At 38.2% G+C, this 19259-nt stretch overlaps 1 protein-coding gene across 1 annotated transcript in view; it reads right to left on the reverse strand.

Moving 5' to 3' along the window:
* Nucleotides 1-19259, reverse strand: part of LMBRD1 (LMBR1 domain containing 1) — a 75369-nt gene that overhangs the window by 41260 nt on the left and 14850 nt on the right. The window contains exons 3-5 of the mRNA XM_084890403.1: nt 17985-18045; nt 6610-6707; nt 3120-3187 (exon numbers count right to left, since the gene is read on the reverse strand). Of these exons, the coding sequence (XP_084746529.1) occupies nt 3120-3187; nt 6610-6707; nt 17985-18045 (227 nt within the window). The remainder of the gene's footprint in view (nt 1-3119; nt 3188-6609; nt 6708-17984; nt 18046-19259) is intronic.

Genomic DNA, 19259 nt, shown 5'->3' on the forward strand with positions numbered 1-19259 from the left:
TTACAACAGCCTACAATGCCCTAAATTTGGCAGCTGTAGTTACCTCTGACCATATCTCCAGCTACTCCAGCCTCTGTTCACTCCATTCCAGCCACACTAGTTTCCTCACCTTGTTGTGAACATGCCAGACACATTCCTGCCTGAGGGCTTGTCATTTACTCTGTTCTCTGACTGCAATGTTCTCCCCTCCTCTCATATAATTCATGGCTCCTCTCTTCCTTCAAATTTCTTCTCAAATACTACACTCTCACTAAAATTTTACAAACACAACACAACCCACTTTTTATTTTCTTTCTCTCATCCCCCTGCCCCCTCCTAAATGTATGCTCCATGAAGGAGGAGTTGTCTTTTCTGTTAACTGCTGTTTCTCCAGCACCTTGCAGGGGTCTTCAAACTACGGCCAGCGGGCCACATGCGGCCCGCAGAGGAGTCTGATCCGGCCCGCCAGGTTTTTTGGGCAGTGAGCGCAGCCGAGGTGTTACAGTAGGAATTAGTAGTTCATATAGTCTGGCCCTCCAGCTCTCTGAGGGACCGTGATCTGGCCCCCACTTTAAAAAGTTTGAGGACCCCTGTTACAGTGTCTGAAACATAACAGGCACACAATAAATATTTGTAAAACAAGTGAATGGAACTGTCCCTTCTTGTTATTAATGTTTTTGCAAGGAGCCATTTGGTTCACTTTAACACACTGCTTCTAAATAAATAAATACCATCTAGAGGATCAGTTAAAACTTATTAATTAGAATTGTTAAAACTGTATACTCTGTAAATGAGGACTAAAGGTGACTTTCCATAAAAAAGACTCAGTAAATTTTAGAATAAACTTTAAAATAAAATTCCTTTTGTTTTGGACAGATATTCTGGTCTCTTAAAGATTTGTGTTTTTAGTGATGGTTCTCAGTCAGGCTCTAAATCAGGAGGTGGCAAACTACTGACTGCCTGTTTGCAAATCAAGTTTTATTGGCACTCAGTCACGTCCTTATGTTTACATATTGCCCATAACTACTTTAGAGCTTAAAGAGGAGGGATGAGTAGTTGAGTAGTATGGGGGTGCTGTTCAGAGTATGCCAGATGTTCAAGGCCAATTTGCCAAACACATGTGAAAAGCAAGGACACAGCAGTTTCACTGTATGCACTGCGCAGGTTATACCTTTCTATAACCCAAATATTGATATCACTATTTATCAAGAAGCCTCTTTTGATTGAACTTGTAAATAAGTTGCCACTGATCAGCCAGTTTTGGCTGCTTTTTTTCATAATAAAGCATGTCCCATTTGCCTGGTGTTACCTGCTTGTTTTTCCAATTCCCTGCCCCCAAAAGGGTCAAGTCCCTGGCTGAGATGCTTGCCCACAAGTAGCCACGGAGACCACATGGACTTCTAATCTAAAATACTACCTACCTTTTAAGAAAAGTTTGCTAATGTCTGTTATAAATAATTTCAGTTTACAGATAAGGGACCTCCACATTAACAAAGCAAATTCACAAAATTAGATTTAGCTTTCTTTGAAAGGCCAACACAACTTTTTAAAATATACTCAATAGCTAAAATAAGCAGCGAAAGCACTAAAAATGTCCTTTCAAAAAGTACTACTTTTCATGAAACATTAAGGCAGGCAAAGGGAACTAGAAATACTGTATGCCTATAAGACATCTTCCTTCCAAGAACTCCTAGAACTATAAAAAATTAGTGACAAGTTTTATTCTCATCACAAGTTGTATTCAATACATAAAATTTCATTTATTGAAATTTCTGACACAAAATTTTAAATAGAAACTTTAAAAAATTTATTAGTACCTTATAATATTTCCTAACATAAAAAAGGGCCAAGACTTATTTTAACAAGAATAAATGTCTTCCATTAAAAAGGACAAATGTTTTCCAAAGAGGAAAATTTAAATGTATAAAAAATGTGTAAAATTTTATTAATACTAGTATAAAATTAAGGAAGAAGTCATTGACAAAGATTAATTCAACAACTTAACAACTGATATGTCGAATGGCCAGCATCTCAGTGGTTAGAGCATCAGTGTGCACAGCAGAGATGGTGGGTTCGATTCCCTGTCAAAGGCACATATCTGGGTTGTAGGTCTAATCCCCACCCCTGGGTCAGGGTGCCTATGGGAGGCAACCAATTGATGTGTCTCTGTCACACCATTGTTTCTCTCTCCTTCCTTGCTCTCTCTCCCCCTCCCTTCCACTCTCTAAAATCAATGGAAAAATTATCCTCACTCCTTGAAGTTTAAAAAAAAAAAAATCCAGAAATATGCACGGACAAGAATTTTTATTGAAGTGTTGTTTATAAGAATGAGAAAACTGCCAATATCACAGATGTCCAAGTATTGTAGTTAACACTAGAAGATCAGATAAACTATATCTTAAGGAAATGCAATATGGACAAAATTAATTGATCTACATTATTATTCTGAAGAGGTGTCTACAGTATTTCAGCAAGTAGATTATCAAGAATTACAAAAAGCAGAAACCAGTTTGGCTCAGTGGATAGAGGTTGGTCTGCGGACTGAAAGGTCCCAGGTTCGATTCCGGTCAAGGGCATGTACCTTGGTTGAGGGCACATTTATATGTGCATGTATTTGAGCACATATAAAATGTCTAGATAAAACAACATTAAAAAAAAACAGGATAATTGTGGTTACTGCTTGGTAGTGATATGAAAGGTGTTCATTATTTTTACATTTTGTTTTTCCTTTTGTTATTAAAACTAGAGGCCCAGTTCATGAAATTCGTGCATTTAGGGGGGAGAGGGGGGCGTCCCTCAGCCTGGCCTGTGCCCTCTCACAGTCCAGGAGCCCTTGGGAGATTCCGACTGAAGGCTTAGGCTTGCTCCCAGGCCTTAGCCTTTAGGCGGACATCCTTAGTGCTGCCGTGGAGGGAGGAGAGGCTTGCATCACCACCACTGCGCTTGCCAGCCATGAGCCTGGCTTCTGGCTGAATGGCGCTCCTGCTGTGGGGCCAGCTCCTGCATTGAGTGTTGGTCCCCTGATAGTCAGTGAGCATCATAGCGACCAGTTGTACCACTGTTCAGTCAATGTTCATTTAGCCTTTTATTATATAGGATGTTGCTATTTTAATTCTCAAGCTTAAGTAATTAATACTTACCCAATTAAAAGAAGAAGTGCACAAATCACAGCAAATCCTAATGTATACTTAAGTGCCGTTTTAATTTGCTAGATGTCAAGGAAGGAAAAGTATACCATTTAGTAAGATATAAGACTTTAAAATATAATATAAGACTTTAAAATATAATAGTCTTACTATAATAAAACAGTATTTTTAAATGAAATATGCATTTATATTCAACTGTGTAAACGTTTCCTTGTTAAAAAAAAAGTCTTAAAACTTAAGGAAAACCAATGTATATGACACATCTTAAGCATCTTTGCAAACTTCATTAGCTTTTAAAATCTTTTAAAAGCATGTCCTAGCTGGTGTGGCTCAGCGTTTGAGTACTGACCTATGAACTAGGAGGTCACTGTTTGAATTCCAGTCAGGGCACATGCCTGGGTTGTGGGCTCGACCCCCCAGTAGGGGGCATGTAGAGGGAGCAGATCAATGATTCTCTCTCATCATTGATGTTTCTATCTCTCTCTCTCTCTTTCCCTTCCTCTCTGAAATCAGTAAAAATATTAAATAAATAAAAGCTTGTGAAATGCAGTACACTTAAAGCATAAGTAATTCTCCAATGGGCATCTTTAGTAAAATTATTAGAATATTTAATAAAATATTCCCCCAAACAGGGAACAATAAGAATCTGCAATGGCCCTATCCCAATTCACCAAAATAAATTGTACTAGTAATTATAATAAATATTTAACATATATGCATAAAGCATGTAATATTAGTATAAAATATAAAAACTTATATAAATAGAAAACATATATCATACCAGAACTGTTCTAAACACTTAAACTCATTTCATTCTCAAAACAACCGTAAGATAGATATTCTCATTCCTACTTTAGAGATAAATAAGCTGAGGCCCAGAAAGGTTAAATAATTTGCCATAAGTCATATAGGTGGTAAGTGATTAAACAAGAACCTGAAACCAGGAACTCAGGTTTTTAAAGTCTGTTTTACTTGGTGCCCACGATGTCATCCAAATATAAAGAAAACACAAAGCTGAATCTAATTCCAAATATGGAAGAAAAGTTCATCTTAAAGAAAAAGTTAAATCAGTGAGAAAAAACTATTTGTCTCTCAGCCTACTGAAGTTTCTAAAAATGACCTTTTAAAAGTTAAATTCATGCTTCATATGATAAATTCTTGTTCTCAAAGGAATTAAGATAGTCTTGAGGGGAAAAAACATAAAAAGGAAGATCTTAAGACCAAGGAAAAGGCTGGAGAAGATGTACTTTAGAAAAGTGAATTAGAAAGCTTACATCGCATTAATTTTTAACAATAAATTTGTATCCAGCTACTTTACCTTACATACAGTGGGTTTTCAAATACAGAGTTATATAGTATCTGCAGATAATAATTCTGACCTTCTTTATAAATAGTTAAACATCTTGTTTACTACTTCTAACAAATTATACTGATTACCACTCTGAGAATCATATAAAATATTGTTGATGTACTTACTTCCTGATGTTAATGCAAATGCTTTAGATTTTAATAACTATGATTAAGCATAATGCTGGCTTTTGAGACAATAATATATTTGTTTTTACACTTAAATACAAAACATACACACAGTATAAAACAAATTTATTCTTTTTATGCTACTTTTCCCTCCTTAAATCAGAAATAAAATGTTCATTTCTGGCAAATATTGGGTCGGCAACTAAGTAATTGCGGGTTTCACACATATATGGCTTCAGTTGAATTTTTAGGTTTGCAGACATAGTACAAATGTAAAACACATTTTGTTATTTGATAGTTGGCTATTCAGCTGTTAATCAGTAAAAAAAGTTTTTTGATCTGTTTTGTAGTTTTCGTTTGGCGTTCGTTAAAAAATGGAAAATCAAAAGGAACATTTTCGTCATATTTTGCTTTTTTATTTCCTCAAAGGGAAAAACGCATCGCAAGCTCATAAAAAGTTATGTGCTGTTTATGGTGACGAAGCCTTAAAAGAACGGCAGTGTCAAAATTGGTTTGCCAAATTTCGTTCTGGTAATTTTTCACTCAAAGATGAAAAACGCTCTGGTCGTCCAGTTGAAGTTGATGACGCCCTAATCAAAGCAATAATCAATTTGGACTGTCACAGTACAACACGTGAGATTGCAGAGAAGCTTCATGTATCACATACATGCATTGAAAATCACTTAAAACAACTTGGCTGTGTTTTAAAACTCGATACATGGGTTCCTCACGAAATTAAAGAATCACAGTTAACGCAACGCATTAGCAGCTGCGATTTGCTAAAGAAACGTAATGAAAATGATCCATTTTTAAAACGACTGATAACTGGCGATGAAAAATGGGTTTGTTTACAACAATATCAAGCGGAAAAGATTGTGGAGCAGGCCAGGTGAACCAACTCAAACAACATCAAAAGCTGATATTCATCAAAAGAAGGTTTTGTTATCAGTTTGGTGGGATTACAAAGGAATTGTCTACTTTGAACTCTTACCACCCAACCGAACGATCAATTCTGATGTCTACATTGAACAACTAATGAAATTAAACAATGCAGTTGAAGAAAAGCGGCCCGAATTGACAAATCGAAAAGGTGTTGTATTCCATCATGACAATGCAAGGCCACACACATCTTTGGTCACTCGGCAAAAATTAATGGAGCTTGGTTGGGATGTTTTGCCACATCCACCATATAGTCCTGACCTTGCACCATCTGATTACTTTTTGTTTCGATCTTTACAAAACTCCTTGAATGGTAAAAATTTCAATAATGATGATGATGTCAAATCATACCTGATTCAGTTTTTTGCTAATAAAAACCAGAAGTTTTTTGAACGTGGGATTATGATGCTGCCTGAAAGATGGCAAAAGGTCATTGATCAAAATGGGCAATACATTACAGAATAAAGTTATTTAGTTCCATGAAAAAATTGTCTTTGATTTTCTTTAAAAAATCCGTAATTACTTAGCTGCCGACCCAATATCTTTCCACATACAATTTCTTCTTTGACCTATTAAATAATTACATATTAATAGATGTGCTGATTTAAAATCACCCATATAAACTAGAAATGGGTCCAACTCAGTTATACTTTATTAATGTATTTTGTTCTAAGTGTAAAATGTACTCTAAATTTAAAATAATGTAAAAAAGAGGGTGAGAGAATGTGAGGGAAAGAGAGCACATAGAGGGGATAAAAGGTAACAGAAAAAATTAAAAACCTAAAGAAAAAATAAAATAATGTGAAAAAAGTAGTATCTTAGTAATATGTTTTCACTCTATCTGAAATGATACTTAGAACATATGATATTAAATATACTGTATCATTAAAATAATCTCAACTGTTCCTTTGTACTTAATTTAATGTGGCTAGCTACTAGAAAATATCAAACTTCACATGTGGCTCATAATGTATTTCTATTAGACAACAATGCTGTAGAATAAATTCAGTCATGTCATTTTTTGAAAAAGAAGAAAATAATCATTCAGCCTCCCTACAATGATACTTACTGTGCATTTACTAGTATCATCATCATCCTTTTCCTCATAGTAGAAGTACACAAAAGGGATCCAAAGGAACACACAGAATAATATAACAGAATATAAGGCTGTGAAAAGAAATAAACTGAGTTCTACTAAAATATATGAACTTAAAAACATTATTTATATATATAGAATAACTCTATGTATATGTGTAATATCCAAATCAGTCTTTTCTGACCCCTGACCCAAGAAATCAATAACACTATTAGAGAAAACATAATTCAAATAAACTATGGAGCAATTTTTAACAATAAAAATCACAATAATTCTGCCAACAACACTTATGACAGCTAACATCTTACTCTTATTATGTACTCAACAACACAGTACTAAGAATTTCTTGTGAACCACCTATCTCATTTAAATGAACTTCAACTTTTGTATTCCTTCCAACTTAAAATTAAGTACAGCTGACACAACTGTTACAGTTGCCAGTCACTCAAGTTAAAGAAACAGCTATAATCATGTCATTTTGATACAAATAATTTCCCAAATTTAAATTTTACATATGCAGTGTTACAAAACTGATCTTACACAAATCAAGATATAGAAAAGAAGTACAACAGGACAGTAAAATTAGATTCAAAGTTAACTAATATTACTATTTATCAGTTTTAAAGTAATGCTAATTTTGAGATACTTTCAAACAGTAGCAAATCAAATTATTTATTTTAATTCATATGCAACTTAAAATTTGAACAGCAAAACATAGAATATATCCTATATTATGAGAGGAATATGCTAATTATCCATTACTCCCTGAAGTGTAACGACCAACCATGTAAGGACCTGATCATGAATCTACAGGAGAGTAGGGCAGCAAACTACAAGCAGGTGGCTGAGAGCTACAGGAGGGGGCAGGGCAGCAAGCTATGAGGAAGGGCGAGGGGCTATAGGAGGAGGGCAGGACAGCAAGCTATGAGGAGGGGTAAGCTATGAGGCAGCAAGCTATGAGGCAGGGTAGCAAGCTATGAGGAGGGGCAAGCTATGAGGGGGGGCAGGGGAGCTACAGGAGGGCAGCAGCAATCTACTGGCACATGGATTTGTGCGCAGGGCTACTAGTTTAATAATGAAAACCACACAACTTTTTGAGACTTAACAAACCTAAGAAATTTGCTTTTCAAATCTTATGTAGATTTACATTTATGTGCATATACATAAGTTAATGGAAAATAATAACAACAATCTATACATGTTGGTCATCATGCCCTAATGCATCACACCCTAACATCGTCACAAGATGGCCTCAAGAGATGGCTGCGAGCACAGTGAAGAGGTGGGTTTTGACAGGGGAGGGCAATTGTGGACGAGCAGGCTGGCAGAAGAGGGCAGCTGGGGGCAATCAGGCCAACGGGGGAGCAGTTAGGCATCAATCAGGCTGGCAGGGGAGCAGTTAGAAGGAAATAAGGTTGGCAGGCAGAAGTGGTTAGGGGCAATCAGGCAGGCAGGCAGGCAGGCAGGCAAGCAGTTAGGAGCCAGCGGTCCTGGATTGGGAGAGAGGTGTCCAACTGCAACAGGATCAGGCTAAACCAGCAGTCAGACATCTCCCCAAGGGGTCCCAGATTGAAGAGGGTGCAGACGAGGTTGAGGGATATCCCCTCATACACAAATTTTGTGCACCAGGCCTCTAGTCTATAATAGGTGGTCATCATGCCCTCATGCCGTGATACCCTCATGATGTCATAATCCCATAATCTATCACCGGAAGTCTGCGTGCCCAGAGGGTGCACGTGGGACTTGACGCTGCATGTGCGGCACGGAGGCACACACCCAGTGGAGGAGGCAGGGTCTGGCCAGGCCTGGGGGTCCTGCGGATCCATGTGGCACAGAGGAGGTGGGGTCTGGCGGCTTATAAGTGGGACCCCTGGCTCTGGCCTATGTCTTTGCGGCAATCCATCAAAGAGCCCTGGATAGGTGGGAGGGGCCTACCTCTTTGAGGCAATCGATTGCAGGGCTCCTGCACTGTGAGAAGGCACAGGCAAGGCTGCCCCCCCCCCCCCACTGGAGTGCACGAATTTTGTGCACCTGGCCTCCAGTATAATTATATAAAGCAAATACAGGACGATAATCATTAGACTACTTTGTAAAAGAAAGCATTTGTTAGAAATGTATACAAAATTCTCAATTACTTATTCTGAAGGAATCATCATATGAGTTATAGAATTTTTAAACATGATCTTAATACTTGCCAGCACTACCTCACTTATCTGGAGGCCACAAACAGCCCACTAAATGCAACATAATTAAAATACTCAGTTCAAAGAGAGCCCTAAATAACCAACAGAAAGGTAAGAACTAATTTATATTTATCAGAAAATGACTGCCAGCATAATGAATTTTGGCACTACAAATATTTAGTGAAATGTATGCAGTCTTCAATGTTATGAAAAACTAATAAAGATAGTAAATTATTAAGTGTAACAAATACTGGTATTTCTACTACAGATCAGGGAGTAGTTAGCATTAACATTCCTATTACAAATCTAAGAGCCAATAGAAATAAACATATATTCTAAAGCATAAACAAAATAAGTATTCTAAACGTTTAAAAAAATTAAACATAAAAGAAACAGGGCTATAAGTCGCTCTAAATACCATACCGCTATCATGATTAAAATAAGAAATTTGTATGGAATAGGAAAAATCCTGAATTAGCATAGCAGAGTTTGTGAGATGATTGCCACATGCCAAAAGGTTTGATAAAAAAAGATGCATTTAAGGTTAGGATTCAAAGTCAGTATGTCACTTGTCTCTAGTACCTGGTGGCCTTGCCCTTTAGCCAACCAGAGTGCCTAATGGCCATTTCATAAATATTCCTAGTATTCCTGAACTTGTGGGATAAAGGATCTTATAACTGCATAAGTTACTATCAATAAGTGTAATAAGGTATAAAATTCTATCCTACTATCTATCTATCATATATATATATATATATATATATATATATATATATATATATATATATATATTGTATATATAAAAGGCTAAGCAACCATCTGACTGTCCAACCAGCTGGCAGGTATGACACACACTGACCACCAGGGGGCAAACGCTTAACGCAGGAGCTGCTGAGCTGCGGTGACTTGGCAGTGATGGTTCTCAAATCAGGTAACACATCCTGGAACCAGAGAGGAGAGAGCTCAATTCCAGGGTGTGTCACCTGAGAACTGCCCTCTGGCAATCTGGGACCCTTCGGGGGATGTTGGAGAGCTGGTTTTGGCCCGATCCCTCCAGGCCAGGTCGAGGGACCCCACCTGATAGAGGGACCCAGCTCACTCCTCAGACACCCCTTGAGCCATGGTGCCACCCCAGGTGCAGCCTGCCAGGGAAGGACCTTAGGAGGTTGGCCACTGGCCACCCTTTAATTAATTTCCTTTCAATGTCCACAAATCCATGCACCAGGGCACTAGTGTATTATGAGCAAATAGGCAGAAAAAGATGATTTCTAGAAATCAACACTGAAGGACATGGGAACACACACTATTCTAAGAGACTATATTATCCCCTCAGCAGTCTGTGACTCAAAATAGGTTTGGAACAACTACTCTAAATCTTTGTTTCCCTGACAACACATTCTAAGCTATCTTCTGGTTATCTGACTATTCTTCCAAAGTGTCCTTTTAAAGACTTCTGTCTTTAACCCTTTTATTGGTAAATATTATACTGTAAAGACAGTATTAAGTTAATGTTTTTGCATATTTCAGATCAGTTCTAACGTCAAGTTGGGTTTATATATCTGTAATTGAAAAAGGTGCTGCTACCACTATCATGAAACATAGAAAGTGCTTTTTTTTCAAGTTCTACTTCAAACTAATAGATATTTTCAAAGGAAAATTATTCTTAACTCCAACAATGACGACACTCTCATATCTTAAAACTTTATAAAGTATGCTTACTTGCAAATGTTTTTGTTAAAAGATTGCTACTAGAAGTAAAAGATAAACAGACTATTTGGTTTAATAGTTCTACTAACATCAAAGAAAACACATTAAGAAAAAAATTTAAAACCTCATGTCCACTAGACATTGGCAAAATTTAAACTCATGGGAGCTTTGAGCTCTGGCTGCCAGAATATGTGGTCAGTTGACTTAAATAAACTCTTATGAAAATTCCTAAAAAAAAAAAACACCCACAAATCAAACTCATAAAACAAGTTCTTTTTCAAAACAACTTTTCAAGAACTAGCCTAAACAAGTGAACAGAGAGCCATGGACAAAGACCATGGACAAAAACTGTGGCAAAGAATGCATGCTAATTCTTGTGACTTTAAATGTACATAAAACAAACAACCTACCTTTTAAGAACTGTTTATCATTAAATTATAACTCACATGAAAATTAACTTGGATAAATTAGGCTTTTGACTTTTTACACACTCTTTATTCCTCTCAACTACCAATGAAAACAGAGACAAAGAATAACTTAGTCAATATTGTGATAAGATAATTAATTATTACAAAGCTTTTTGTTTTAGAGGGTCAAAGTATAAAGATATTTTGGGAACTCTAAAAGCCTTCTAAAATTATCCTATTTACTCAGCTGAAGAAAGACGGAATCAAGATTGCTAAAGGGCATATCCAATACCCACTTTCCTTTCAGTTGGCATTCTCCTTTTGGTCGTTCCCCCTTCTTCCTGCATCCTTCCTGAAATGGATACATGACAACTTAAACTCCATACACCTTTTTGGATTCTGTGGTGACCTTTAAGATGGAATGCGTGTACTAAGGATAGAAAGCTGAGGAGAAATGAGCTTAGATCCTCATGATGCCATGATGCTACCATACTAGCCCTGGATAGCCCGTATCCAGACTTATTTTAAGTGAAACTAAAAAACCCACTATACTATTTAAGCCATGTATTTCCAATCTGTTAATAGTCAGGAATAATTCCTGAAATAGAATTTTGTACAAGAAATGGGGGAACCCAAACACTCCTCCTGAGCTATCCTGAGCCCTTGGTGGCCCTGCCTGTGAGGAGTGTCATAGATCTCAATTTTTTTGCCTCTAAACATGGTAATCATGATAAAGAGTCATCACCTGGTTTCAAGATACACTCCTCCTTTTCTTTACTGTGTAGCAGCAACCCTACTTTCCTTAATAATCAACTAATACTGCTTGTTCATTCAATGAGGAGACAAAAATGGTCACACTCTTAATACACTATAAAGTAGGTACTACGTTGCCATTCCACAGGTGGAGAAATGAAACCTTCTAGTGTTTAATTTAACTCTTCAAATTAAACACTAAACGGTTGTAAACCTTAAATTCAAAATACATAGTAAAGATTTTAGGTACAATTTTTGATCAATCAGCCAATAGGGAATGAGGAGAAACTTGGATGCTCAAAAGGCCTGGCATAGAAATAAATATGCATACACTTTGCCACACACTCCTATTTTCACTGAATAATTATTTAATAGAAAAAAGTAAGAACTTAAACATATAACCATGTGGGATTGTTTGAATAAGAGTATTCATACAATGGAAAACAAAGCAGTAAAGTGAACAACACAATTGATCATCAGTATTAAAATAGATAAACAAACCATGGTATGTTTTAGTATGAGATATTATACAGCAATGAGAAATAACTTTCATCTGCAATAACACAAGAGGAATTTCAGATATAATGCTGAGCACTAAAGAGGCCAAACAGAAAACAATACATACTATGTGATTCTATATGTTATCTACACAAGAATAAATAGCCCTAGAATTGGTGTCAAGAGGAGAAAGAGAGAGAATCCAAGATGGCTGCTCGGGTAGGCAACTAGCCGCAGCCGCACACAACAATTTTAATAAAATACAACTAAAATATAAAATGGACATTACCCAGAACTACAGGAAAGTCGACTGACTGGAAATCCTACAACAAGAAGCAAGGAGAAAACCAGAAGGAAGCGCGGAGGAGCTGTAAAAGCCCAAGGTACGGAGACACGCGGCGCGCGCGGAGAGGACGGAGCCGGAGAGGAGGGAGGCCGAGTGCCTGGCGGGCGTTCCCTAGCGGAAAGGAGATAAAACTCCGACTGTGCTGGGCCCCTGACTGCTCTGAATCCCAGTTCCCCAGACCCCGGGGACTCAGGCTCAGCCATAGGGAGCTGGGCTGTAAGTCGGAACCCCGGGGTAGCGGAGAAAGGAGGTCCCGGAGGCGCGCACACTGCCCCCAGAGAAGGGACGGTCCGCTGTGCCGCGGGATTGCCCTGACGGGAAGGAGACTGGGGTTCCAGACTGCTGTGAACGCCACCTCCAACTCCACTTCCAACTGAACTGAACCCCAATACCGGGCACATTGTGGGAGAGCATAGACTGTTTGGCAGCAGGCGAAAATCGAGGGCACCTTTCTCTCAGAGGCGCCGGCAGCGAGCACTGAAGGACCCGCATAGGGCGGGGCTGACGGAAGCCAAAGCTGCAGGCTCCACCCTGAAACCCCGTCCCATCTGTAACTGCGAAATGCGACAACAAAATAGATCACAAACGAAAGAAATGGAGGACAAAAAGCGTCTGGATATAGAGTTCAAATCTACGCTTATAAGGTTTTTCAAGAATTTCCTAGAAAAGATGGATAAGGCCTATGAGGATATGAAAAGAGATCAACTAGAATTAATAAGGAGTCAACAAGAAATGATAAGGGATCAACAAGAAATAAAGAATACATTGTCTGAAATAAAAAATATTCTACAGAGTCCTAAAAACAGAAGGGAAGATCGCAAGAATCAAGTCAAAGATTTGGAACATAAAGAGCCAGAAGACACTCCTCCACAGAAGCTAGAAGGCAAGAGAATCCAGAAAATTGAAGATAATGTAAGAAACCTCTGGGACAACTTCAAGCGAACCAACATCAGAATTATGGGGGTTCCAGAAGATGAGAGAGAGCAAGATATTGAAAACATACTGAAAGAAATAGTGACAGAAAACTTCCCCCACCTGGTGAAAGAATTTGACTTACAAGTCCAGGAAGCGCACAGAACTCCAAACAAAAGGAATCCAAAGAGGACCACACCGAGACACATCATTATTAAAATTCCAAGAGCAAAAGATAAAGAGAGAATATTAAAAGAAGCAAGAGCAAAGAAGGTAGTAACTTATAAAGGAGCACCTATACGATTGTCAGCTGACTTCTCAACAGAAACCATGCAGGCCAGAAGGGAATGGCAAGAAATATTCAAGGTGATGAATAGCAAGAACCTACAGCCAAAAATAAGCTACCCAGCAAAGCTATCACTCAGAATCGAAGGCCAGATAAAGAGCTTCACTAATAAAAAAAAGCTAAAGGAGTTCATCACCACCAAACCAGAATTATATGAATTGCTGAAGGGGGTTCTTTCAGAAGAGAAAGTAAACAAAGATAAAAATTATGAACAACAAATACGTAATTATCAACAAGTGAATCTAAAAACCAAGGAAATTAAAAAAATCTGATGAACAATATTAACTGTTGAATATAATAGAATCAGAGGTATGGAAGGGGAGTGAACTGACGATTCTTGGGGAAAAGGGGAGAGGGGGGCGTGGAAAGAGACTGAACATAAACTGTGCACCTATGGATGAGGACAATGGGGAGAGGGGAAAGGGCAGAGGGTGGGGTGGGAACCTGGTGGAGGAGAGCAATGGTGGGGGGGGGGGGGGGAAGGAACATTTGTAATAATATGAAAAATAAAAACTTATTTAAAAAAAAAAAAAAAAAAAAAAAAAAAGAGGAGAAAGAGTGCCTAGGAGGAAGTGATAGGACAACTACAGAAGAACTGAACATAATAGCCTTGAATATTCTTCATCATGAAGTATGGTTTGGGTCCTCCTCATTTCTACAACCCCTACATTCAAGCAAAATCAAAATAAGAAGTTAGGAAAAAATATTAGTTAAAAGAAAAATTCACTTAAAAGCAATTAAAACATGGTGAAAGAATTAAAACGAAAAATGGTTAGAGAAAACTTTAGAATAAAGTAAATATATACGATAAGTTGCAATAAAAGGTAAGAATCTAAAGGTTAGAATAATTTTGAAAGAAAAATAGAACTCAGAGCCTGGCCTGTGGCTCAGTGATTAAGTGCTGACCATGTGGCTCAGTGGTTACGTACTGACCTATGAACCTGCAGGTCTAGTTGGCTCACTGGTTGAGCATTGACCCATGAACCAGGAGGTCATGGTTCAATTCCAGGTCAGGGCACATGCCTGGGTTGTGGGCTCCATTCCCAGTGTGGGGTGTGCAAGAGGCAGCCATTTGATGATTATCTCATCACTGATGTTTCTCTCTCTCTTTCCTCCCTTCCTTTCTCTGAAATCAATAAAAACATATTTTTTTAAAAAAGGTTCTCAAAAAATGTAGTTTCCAGACCTTGGATTAGCAGAGATCCTTTTAGGATACTCACAACATGAAAATTATTTTCATAATAACATTAAGATATTGTTTGCCTTTCCACTAGCAGCTATTGTATTCTTCATCATGAAGTATTCACCAGCAGGATCACTTTTATTCAGGAAAAGTCCCTCTGAAGTAGTAATAATTCTATTAGATGTCCACCTTTGAGTACACAACTCTTTTTTTAAAATATATTTTATTGATTTTTTTAAAGAGAGGAAGGGAGAGGGATAGAGAGTTAGAAACATCAATGAGAAACATTGATCAGCTGCCTCCTGCACATACTGAGGGTGTGCCTGCAACCAACGTACATGCCCTTGACTGGAATCGAACCTGGGACCCTTCAGTCCATAGGCTGACGCTCTATCCACTGAGACAAACGCATTAGGACAAGTACAGAACTCTTCAACTTTACGGGTGAAGAGAACTCCACAGAAAGCATACTTGTGCGAAGCACTTATGCAGTTTCACTTGTGAATTATTAGTCTTTTTTTTTTTTTTTCCCAAACACCATTTTTACTTGAAAAAAGAACAGATAGACAAGCAACAGTTATCCAGACTTGAATATTGGGCCAACTTTCTAAAAGATGAGTAAAATGAACCTGTGACTTCAAAGAAAGTAAGTGAGAATACTTTTGCCAATACTAAACCTGAATTTCCAAGAGAAAATTGGAATTTTCAGAAAACTTGAATCCACCCATCGGGAGCCTGACTTCTTTCCAATATATACATATTTTTATAAGAACAGCGGGAATATTAATGAAATGCAAGAGTAAATCAGAATTTCTCTGGATGTAACCTAGCACTAGTATTGTTTAAAAGATCTCTAGATGACTTTTGAAATTGCCTTGGGGGTTCAGTGCTGCTAAGCATTCCCACATGTAACGTCTTCAGCACTATTGATTAAAACGTAACTCATTTAATGACAAGCAGCTCCAGCTTAGGCAATAATATCCATTTTGGACTATGCCACTCACTAATAAGCTGATCTTTAACATCTCAAAATATTATCCAATTAAATCTTCCTGCTTTGACTCTATGGTCTTCAAAAAATCTTCTATTCAAATTTCTTTCCTTAGATCAGTGTCTCATCTATTGTATTTCAAGGTAGATATCCCAAGTTCTACAGAGGATTAAGCCCAAATCCCTAAGTCATCTACTGTTAATAAAGTTTAACTTAGCTCCCACGCATTTAAGATTGCACACTACCCTTAGGAGGACTGAGAAAAACACTCACTAAAATAATTTCCTATAGGCTTAATTCTCTCCATGAAACCAATAAGACTGCATGAATGAACATTCCGGTTTAGAAGTATTTATAAGAAATCTTTGTAACCTTGACTAAGCCTCTAGGTTCAATAAGATATGCTTTATGAACCTGAATACACTGAGATAAAAATTGGCTTATTTTGTCACGTGCTCTACAGCATAAATACACTTTAATGTCACATAGGAGACAGGTCCCTTCCCCCAAATTTGTTTCTGAAGATGCAATTTATGTCTTTCCAATAAATTTGTATTAAAAAGGCAGCATTCCATTTACCATAGCACCTTTTCAAATTTTAACAGGTCAAATTTAAATTTTATCATATATATTTAATGTATTCATCAGAAAAATAAATTCTATATTAAAATACAATAAAAACATTTCTAAACTCCACATCAAAAGAATAGAATTTCATGGGTCCTATAGATTTTAAATCAAGGGAAAAGGCAAAGGTTATAGCCAAAGCAGCTAAATTAACATTTTATATGTCATAAGTATCTATAGATGCATTAAAAATAATTTTTCCTGAGAATTTTCAACTGAAAATATTCAAGAACAACCAAATTGTGAGTAATATATTTTTATAATATTCACTAGAGACCCAATACACATAAAAATTCATGCACTGGGAGGGGGGAGGGGCCCTCAAGCCTGGCCTGTCCCCTCTCACAGTCCAGGAGCCCTCAGGGGCAGGAGGCGACCGGCGATCAGGGGAAGGCGACACTCATCACACTACTGCTGCCGCCACTGCTGGTAGCACAATCTACAACCGGCCCTGGTTACCTGAGCCTCAGGTGGCCCTGGGCAGCTAGGGAGCTGAGGGAACTGGGCAACTCTGGAGGCAGGCGCCCCAGCGGTACTGAGGGGACTGGGCACTGCCATCTCTGAGGGTGTGACAGTCAATTACATATTCCCTCATTGGCTGTGGGCGCCGCCATCTTTGCGGCAGTGTGAAGGTTAATTAGCATATTCTCTCTTTACTAGAAAGAATTGCAAATTGATTTTTTAAATTAAATTCAAAATATCATGGGGTGAGGGGATGGTTTGTTTTGGACGTGTGGCAATTAACAGGTTAAAATCCAAAAAAATCTTTTACAGAAATTTCTACAGATGTTTTTACAGTATCCAATTTAGCGTCCTATTGAAATCTTACTCAACATCTTGATTTGTGCTAACTCAGCACTTATACATTTTTATAAATGCTCCAGTTGAGTCTAATGTTTATTAAAAGAAAAAAATTGCAAACATTTAGGTGGCTATTATAAAGCTTTTATAATCTAAAATTCGAGAAGGAAGAGGAAGGAAGTGAGGGAGAAAAGGATCAATAATCATAATCCCCTGGATTAAGCTGGCTCAGTAAAGTTGATGCTACAAATTCCCCAGAGAGAACACTCTACTAGTGTCAATATTTTTTAAATTGCTAGGAAACTGAGAACTTTTAAATCAAGAGTGCAAGTGTGACACTGTTAGTGGTAACAAAGGAAAAGACCTGAGATTTAAAGTAATTTGACTGAACCTTCACGAAGAAATGCTGCAAGTGAACCTATAGCAAAGCAGGTAAAAGTTTCAGATTATAAGAATGAATGCTACATTACTTATTCCAGCTGTCAAACAGTAATCTCAAATGTGATGTCAAAATAAAAGTTTATATGTAGGTTTATTCTGTACTTTGGTTAGTAGCCCAGATATAAAACTAAAACAAAACTGAAAGATACTTACTGTAGTAACCGTATAATACAGTGTCCTCAATCTGTCTGCTGACATTAGCATTAGCCCAGTCCTAGGACAAAAAGGAAACAGAAATATTAATTTAACATACATTTGTTTAAAAGATATAATTAAGTTTTACCATCACAGAATATCACTCATAAATGTATCAACTCAAACAGGTATGGTTGGTACCTTCAAGAAGTGATAGAAAGTAAATGCTGAGACAGGAGATAACAGTTCTGGGGAAACATAAAGAAACAGGAGGCACCTAATGAAGACTGAAGTTCAGGGATGGTGTCCCAAAATAACTAAACTGAGACCTAAAGGAAGAGAGGTCATTCTCGGGGTGGGAAGGGGCAGTAGGGAGCAGAGAAGAAAGGAACATATATGGAGAATTTGAAGAAAAAAAAAAAAAATGCAAAAAGCTAAACAAAGATTCACCAAAGCTTTTGGAAAAGAAAGAGAAAGCAAGTAGAATGAAGGAGAACAGGTTTGAAGGGCTAGTGAATCATGATCATGCTAAATATTTTGGACTTTGTCCTAAGAGCATAGAAAAATAGTGATGAATTTTTATATAGTGACAAATATGATTTGTATTTTAGAAAACTATATGAATATACACACACACACACACACACTCTAGAGGCCAGGTGCACGATATTTGTGCACAGGGTGTGTGTCCTTCGGCCCAGGCTGCACCTTCTCCAATCTGGGACCCCTTGAGGGATGTCTGACTGCCTGTTTGGTTCTGATCCCACCGGGCCGGGATCGAATCTAAACGGGCAGACAGACATCCCTCTCACAATCCAGGACTGCTGGCTCCCAACTGCTCGCCTGCCTGCCTTCCTGACTGCCCCTAACAGCTTCTGTCTGCCAGCCAGATCACACCCTAACCACTCCCCTGACAGCCTGATTGATGCCTAACTGCTCCCCTGCCAGCCTGTTTGCCCTCCCCTGCAGGGATGATCACCCCTAACTGCCCTTCCCTGTAGGCCCGGTCACACCTAACTTCCCTCCTCTGCCAGCCTGTCCACCCCCAACTACCCTCACTTGAAGGACTGGTCCCTCCCAACTGCCCTTCTTTGCTGGCCTGATCGCCCACAACTGCCCTCCCTTGAAGGCCTGGTCCCTCTCAACTGCCCTTTCCCTGCTGGACATCTTGTGGTGGCCATCTTATGTTCACATTGGGGCAGACATCTTTGACCACATGGGGCAGCCATCTTGTTTGTTTGAGTGGACAATTTGCATATTACTCTTTTATTAGATAGGATAGAGGCCTGGTGC

This window comes from Pipistrellus hanaki, assembly GCF_964339955.1.
Source record: "Pipistrellus hanaki genome assembly, chromosome: 7".
NCBI classification, from domain to species: domain Eukaryota; kingdom Metazoa; phylum Chordata; class Mammalia; order Chiroptera; family Vespertilionidae; genus Pipistrellus; species Pipistrellus hanaki.